Genomic DNA, 7816 nt, shown 5'->3' with positions numbered 1-7816 from the left:
CCAACGTCATAGGATAGGACTTCTTTTTCTGTGAATGAACGTCGATCAACCATGAGCAACCCGTACTTGTGCTGGTAAAAGATAGTTGTAGACATGTGTAAATTGTCTTCATATCAAAAGTGTGTATACCATTTTCTAAGAAGATCAGATGTATGAAACACCACAGTTCTACAACAATTTGATGCTTGTAGATTCCGAGGATGCAAAGCATGTCAACAGAAAAATGTAACGTTTGGTTGGCGGGTTTTTTCCCGTCTTCTGATTATGTTACGTGTATTTGTTTGAGTCGGGCTGGTTTCAGAACCCGTTTCTTTTGCCCATACGCACTGGTATGGAATAACACCTCTCGCCCGGTATCGATCCCCCCTCTGTATTCTGCGCTCGTCAGATATTTTCTTCAGCACGAGCAGCATTCAGCAGCGCCGGAGATCTTCCTTGGCCTCCCTCGGCTTGCCGGCGGCCAGCCCTCTCCCTTCTCCGCCATGGGCAATGACGCCGGTGATCTCCCTCCACCGTGAGCAGCGATGCAGGGATCTCCATCCGCCGTGAGAGGATGGCGCTGCATTTTTTGGTTGCAAGCCATCCCCGGCAGCCATCCGTCATCCAGCGTCTTCTACAAGGCCGGTGGCAGTAGGCTACCTTTTCCTCTTCCCTTGCTTGAACCAAACACATCGTGTGATCGCTCAAACCCCAATCTAATACATGGTATTCTCATTACAACACCGAATGTGTTAACAGTGTCCCAACCAAACATTCGTAAATTCCAAATGGGAAAATCATGATTAATTGTCTACAAGGTAAACAAAGAAGACAGGCTGATCACCAGTCCCCCTAACTTCAAAACAACAGACAACACATGGGAAATGAACCCAAACAAACTACCTAGGTCCCTACAATCAAACAACGCCAGATAAATAGAAAGAATTGGATAAAAATTATGCCTAGCGGGGTGAGGAAAGCAGTTTGAGGATGTAAGACTATGAACATATAAATCTAAATGATACGAGTGTTGTTTGCAGGTGGGTCCATAATTAGAAGGTGCTATTACTTTCACCTGCAGATATGGAGCTACCCTCTGACTTCGCAGCAGCCTCTGCCTCCAACTTCACAGCCACTGATCCTTTGCCAATGTCCAGCCCCTGGAACCGCCCAAGCGAGTCTTGCTGCATCATATCTGGGAACGTGTTTGGATGGGACAGCATCTGGTGGCTTGGGACATTGGGATGAGGTGGCTGGAATTGGGATGGCAGCTGATGAACACTTGAATGGTGCTGAGGTGTGTGTTGCTCGGAAAGCTGGAAGAAAGATGGGTTGTATGGGACATGATGCATTCCCGTATTATATGCTTCATCAGGCTTTGTCATCTCACCTGTAGCAATCTTAAGCCTCTCCAGTTCCTGCTTGAGTGTATTATTCAGAGCTGCAAAAATATGTTATTTCTGTTCAGATTCTTTTTCCGAATATTATCTCTATTAGAGAACACAAGTTATATACTTGGATACAAAGTTATTTATTCTATGTCAATCTACAGAGCAACAATGAGGCACCTTCCTGTACAAAATTGTCCGAAACAATGAAAATCAAGAGTTGACATGATTATACTAGTTAAGGTAATAAAAATCTCACCATCACGCAGTTGAGCTTGCTGTTCCATGGCCTGCAACCTAATCTTGAGCTCTGTATTTTCTGCGGAAAGGCCTGTTGTATCTCTCTGCCACCAAGATATTATTCCTTTATAAGGATATCCAGCAAATTTATGCAAACAACATTTTCTATACAAAAGAACATGCTAAAATGTAAAACCCACAGCCCCGGTCAGAACTTGATACATACAACATAAACATCGCGGACACCAGAACCGAACAGTTCTGGATTTCTGGTAAACAGAGTTACAGCATTTTATTGCCTCATGGTGCAGGACATCACCCTTCAGACCTCATATTGTTAATATAACCACATACAAAAATCACTTCAGGTGGTTTGGCACTAACACTTCATATGCTTTATTTGTCAACAAAAAACCAGAGAACTTATATGTGCTATAGCTTCGATAGCATGTGCATCAGTTCAAGTAAAATATCATGGCAACTGGTGATTCACTAAGTCTAGAGCAGATGCAGTTTGGTTGACACCGACTTCCATGTGTTGGATGCAGCTGGCTTCTCAGTACAGTTTAGAAGGCAGAATTACTATGCATGGTGTCATGATTTAGGGATTAATGTGTTTTCTTTTGTGCACTGAGAACCAGGCCCGACAATGAGGGTGTGTGACCTGCGCGATCGCACAGGGCCCCAAAATCGTAGGGCCCCAACCAGAGGAAAAGACAATGAAAAAGACGTCCAGTTCCTGTGCTGGCTGGCTGGCTTTTTTTTTTTTTGCCTGGGTCGTCCGCTTATATACCTGAGGAAACTGTAGAAGGACGCGCCAGATGCGGACACATGTTATGGTGAGGCACCGACATGTACGATACCCAGCCAGCAGGCCCCCAGTCGGCTCAGTATGGTGCCCCACTCCTCCTTCGGGCCTGTTGGTAAAAGACCAAATAGGAAAATAAGGCGGCACTGCTGGGCCTACTCGCAACAGCCCACTGGTCGAACGTGCGTTCCTCCACAACTTCACAAGCGAGAATAGTGAGTCGCCGCCTTGCCTGCTTCAGTGAGACGGCAATAGATTGCAGTCGCCCACCGCGAGTCCGCCATGTCTCCGGCCGTGATCCGCCGGATTCGCAACTACAGCAGCCATACAGTCACCCCAGGACCAGGATACATTCCAAGGGAAGCCATAAGCCCTTTCTTTTTTATATAATCTTTCTGTTCCTGGTTCTTTTCAATGCAATCCCCAGTAGTACTACTCAGTTAGGTATGTAGTTGACTATAGGATTAATGCAGCACACTACCTGTAATATAATTTCTAATCCTAAATATTATACGAAATAGAGCATAATTAAGTTACATAATGAAATGAGGGTACACTTAGTTGCATTAGTTTAATTATACAAAAGAAATTAGGAACCATTGCATGTCGCACCGAGGCCCCAAATTTTTGTAGACGGCCCTGCTGAGAACGCATTAACGAACATAGTAATGATAATACTGCAATCCATAAGGCAAACAGATGGATGAAAGTTTACCTGAAATAGCATCAATTGTGCCGAAAGAGTAGTAGCCTCGGTCTGAAGAGTATGAACCTTCCGCTCTAATTCTGTTATATATCGAGCCTTTCTTTCCTTTGACCGAGCTGCAGACTGTCTGTTCGCTAGAATTCTGAAACAAAAAAAGCACATGAATAAAATTGGCCATCATTCAATGCAGCCAGATAACGCAGTATGCTGGATAAAAACTTTCACATGGGCAGACTGATTGTAAATACAGCATAGCCTTAAAAGAAAAACATATTCTCTTTTCGATATGGAAGATATCCTATGTGAAGTTCTGATACATCAGCTTTCCACAGCTGGGACAAATTTGATTGGCTAAGCAAAAAAAGTACTCCCTCCGTCCTATAATATAAGACGCTTTTGCAAGCTAAAACAACTTGCAAAAACATCTTATATTATGGGACGGAGGGAGTAGTTCATAACCAGTATTATCTATTGCAATCAAGATCGCCTGATACTAGAAAGCTGTGTCAATGAAACCTACACGAGAAATATAGGTATTTATATAACTTGATTGCAGTACAAACATTTGCTCGAAAAAAATTACATGCAATGCTGTTTAATGTACACGAAACAGGGATATGTTTAAATTGCAGCTAGTTATTCCAAAATAAAGAACAAATTAAAAAGTCGATCACAGTAAGTCAGTAACTTCATTGAACATCTTGCAGATCATTAGCGGGTGAAATAAAAAAAGGCCTTGAAAATGGGGCGACACCATAAAAGAGTGCAGACCTAAGCAACATGCAACAAACCGCCATCTCCGGACTCTTTCACTCCACGTGCTTTGTGTATTTAAGAGCTTATTAAATAACTACATGGCGCTAAAAAGACTTTTGGGCTAAGATAATAACATACGAAATAAAACACATCAAATAATTATATAACACTATTACATCAAATATCACCCTATATTACAGAAACTTGTTTTAAAAACAAAATATTTACACGGCGACGTGGAAACAATGTAACCAACTGCTACAGGGAAAACCCTATATCACAAATACACATGACTAGGTATTGCATAGATAGATCACTGTAAAAAGATCAAGAGAGAAAACTAACTGATGTATAATATAAGTGAGAGTAGGAAATGGTTAATCCAAAACACAAGAACTATAAATTCAAAGATATGCCACACAAGCTTTATTGAATAAGTTGGAGACCCATAGAAAATGATAACAAAGAAGCCATAGCCAATGGAGAGAAAATACCATAAGAAGGCGACATGCGGCATTCGTTGCCATCTCCCGCCCCTTTCATCCCATGCCCTTCGCTTATTTAGGAATTAAATGCCCGAGCCGCTTTTCGAACAATGACAGCAACTTAAAGAACAATAAAATTAGCATTTGAACCACTTCTATGGGTGCTTGTCCTGTGATACCTAATTAAGCGAGAAACGTCAGAAGGAAGCCCTGTGATGCCTAATTAAGCTGGCCAGCAAATCCTGTCCTAGGATCTGCCTGTCACTATCCGGATTCAAGACCACTAACACCAAAAATGTGCCGTGATTTGATTGCGTAATAGTCTACTAGGACGTGCCCTTTTTCTGGCACATATCTTTGCTTGCAGAATCACTCCGAGTCACGCCTACCTAGACCACAATTCTTGCTAGTCCTTCCCGGCGCTCCGTCAATTGTTTATCAAAAGTAAGAGCTACTTGTAACCCTAGCATCCTACCGACCAACCACCAACTAAAAATCCAAGGGAGCCTCAGGATGCGACGGGTCACCTCTTGGCACGCTTAGGGTCGACGGAGGCGAGCTCAGACAGCTGCTCGGAGGACATGGCCTTCTTAGCCTCCAGCACGTCGGCGAACACCCCTCCGACCCCGCCGCCGCCATCCTGCCTCCCGGGCCCGCCGCAGCCCATGGCGAACCCGTCGAAGGACGCGCTGTGGCGGTGCTTGGTGGGGCGCGGCGGCGAGGAGGACGTCTCCGCGGCGCGGTCGCGGCCGGAGCCGGCGATCTTGTCCATGTCCATGAACGTGGAGAAGAGGTCGTCCTCGGAGCCGATCTCGTCGAAGCCCCCGCCGTCGGCGTCCGGGAAGCGGAAGGGCATCTCAGATCTGGCGCGGCGGTGGTGGGACCGCGGCGGCGCCGCCGCCGCGGGGGGCTGGCCCGGCTGGGGGCCGCCGGGAATGGGCGGGAGCGGGCAGGGGCTGGGGTTGGGGTTGAGGCTGGGGCTGCGCCCCGGCGAGGGCTTGGGCGGCTCGCCGGGCTTCGGCGGCATCGCCATTGCGGTGGCTGGCAGCGCAGGCGCGCGTGTTCCTGTCTGCGGACACTCTGCCCCGCGTGTGGGTCGGCGGAAGCGTAGCCTACACTCGGTGCACCGCTATGAAAAGTCGTCACACACTGACGCTCATAGTGGGTGCAAAGGCACGATGCCAACGGTGGCACAAAGTCAAACAAGTGACAAACCAAATTATCCGATGCAATATGTCACGTCTGATTTGGAGACCGAATTTGAATTATTTTTTTAAACACGGTGACACAGACGCTCATACATACGCACATACGCTCATTTCTATGAACACATATCGCCGGAAGGCCTGGAATAAATCCAGGAAAATACGAGCACCAATGTAGGTTTGAAACTTGAACTCTGGTGCGCACGAGATATCACTGTCCTTCTAACCATCCAACCACAGGTTTGTTCGCGAGACACCGAATTTGGTTTAAAGAATGAGAGGTGATTAGAATTCAAAGATTGTTGTGATAACAATTTGTTCTTAAGCAGTGAGAAATAATATTAACTAGTTGATGAAAATTATGTTTGCAACCTAGTCGAGGTGGTCAAGTTCAACATCAAAATTGCAACAAAAGAGAAGTGAAGACTTTTTTTTCCGAGCCCCCGTGTTTTCCTCCCAGGGCGGCTTAGGAGGCGGCGCATCCTAGCCCGCGCGCTAGGCCTCCCTCCCCTGTTTTCCATTCCCTCTGAGTTGTCACATGGCCTTCGCTAGGCAAAGCCTGCATGGATCCGACGTGGAGGGGGGGCTATGGCATCCTGGGGCGGCTCATCCACGAGCAGGGGGTCGTGTGACGGCAGCGTGTGTCGCTAGGGCCCATTTGACCAAAGATGACACAGCTCGAAATCAATGCATATAATGCAAAAATACTGATAACTTGGCGGCCAAGAGCATCCTAAGATACTCCCTCCGTCCGAAAATACTTGTCATCAAAATGGATAAAAGGGGATGTATCTAGAAGGGATGTATCTAGAACTTCTAGATACATCCCCTTTTATCCATTTTGATGACAAGTATTTTCGGGCAGAGGGAGTACCTCGGATATAGTGAGGGGTCGAATTCGAAGTAGGACCTCCTTTTTAATTTCTGTTAATACCAAAAAAGGATTGTAATGTCTTAGTAGCTATGCTCGGACCGAAAGAAAGAGGGAAAAAAGAGAGGCCCAAATCCCCCACCCCCACCCCCCAAAAATTTGTATGCATAATGATGATCGAACCATATAATCCGAATGAAAGAGATTCAGCCACAAGAAACATAACAAATGAGCAATGAGAAGGTGGGGTCGAGGTCCAGACAACAAAGCCGACGTTTATCACCGTTCTTTTTATGCCTCTTTATGTATGCCCCTCCCTATTATTCCGTCTAAGCCAGAAGAGGGTTTCATCTTTATCCGTTCGATTGAGCCGTTTTTGCTCGAAAGCACGTGGTCGGAAAACGTCTCGAAAGGAAGTTCTTCGGTGAAGATGTATCCCAAGGGAGCTAGAGGTTGCTTGCCCAGCCCCCGGTTGAACCGGGTTATTTTCTAAGGCAATGTATTTATGAATGAGTCATCGGTTGATCTGAACCACTCCCATTCTCTAGTCTTGCACGTGCTCTGTGATCCCCGATGGTATTTTCAACACGAAGTTGTGCATCCGAGGAACATAGTCCTCGGTCATGCTATGGGGACAACGGAGCGCATACCCCTATTGAGGGGCGCCGCTGGTGTGCGCCTGGGTGTTCTCCGAGTTGACAAGGCACGTTGCGCTCCTAGGGTTGCCTGACATGGCCCTGTTACCTGTCGCGTCTTTGATTACTTGTTCCTCAGCTTCCTGTACCTCGGTCACTAAGGTCGTGGATTGTTGTTCCTTTAAAGGTGAAAATGACTTGTTTCCATGTAATGTGATTATACCATTACGTCCATCCATCTGAAGTTTAGATTACCATATTGCGGGGGGGGGGGGGGGGCGTGGAAACAACCAAAAGCAGGCTAGGAGTGTTTGGTGATGGTTGTGAAAGGGCGCTATCTTGAAAGTTTTTAGGAATGCCAAATACAACCTCGAGTGTGATGTTTCCGATGCTTTGGGTCCAAACCCTTAGCCTGAAGCCTTTTATCACCATTTCACTTGGTATTATCCTTGCAGGGTTGATATGCATTTCTCTAATGTTGTCTGCATAGAGCAAGTTAAAACTGCTTCCGCGGTCCATCAACACACGGTTTAAGTGGAAAACCATCCACGATGGCATCAAGTATTAATGTGGCCTGCTCCACGTAACAGGGTTGTTCCGGGCATATTATAGTTCGTGTGTGATCGGAAAATCCGACCTTCTGCTTTGATGAGGCAGATTGGATACGCGGCTGCGGGTGACCCGCACTTGCCCCCTTTGAGTGTGAGTAGGATATAGCATGTTGACATCCTTCACCTCGGAAG

The 7816-nt window shown here is 46.2% G+C and overlaps 1 protein-coding gene across 1 annotated transcript; it reads right to left on the bottom strand.

The window, feature by feature from the left end:
* Positions 1-729: 729 nt before the first annotated feature.
* LOC123043686 (transcription factor RF2b) lies at positions 730-5484 on the bottom strand. Its single transcript, XM_044466209.1, has 4 exons — positions 4890-5484; positions 3131-3263; positions 1627-1711; positions 730-1420 (listed from the first exon to the last, which is right to left on the bottom strand). Exons 1-4 carry the CDS (start codon positions 5393-5395, stop codon positions 1032-1034), a joined length of 1113 nt encoding a protein of 370 aa, XP_044322144.1. The 5' UTR covers positions 5396-5484; the 3' UTR covers positions 730-1031.
* Positions 5485-7816: the final 2332 nt, after the last annotated feature.

Source organism: Triticum aestivum, chromosome 2B (genome assembly GCF_018294505.1).
Source record: "Triticum aestivum cultivar Chinese Spring chromosome 2B, IWGSC CS RefSeq v2.1, whole genome shotgun sequence".
Taxonomy (NCBI): Eukaryota; Viridiplantae; Streptophyta; class Magnoliopsida; order Poales; family Poaceae; genus Triticum; species Triticum aestivum.
This window is presented reverse-complemented; position numbering and strand designations above follow the sequence as displayed.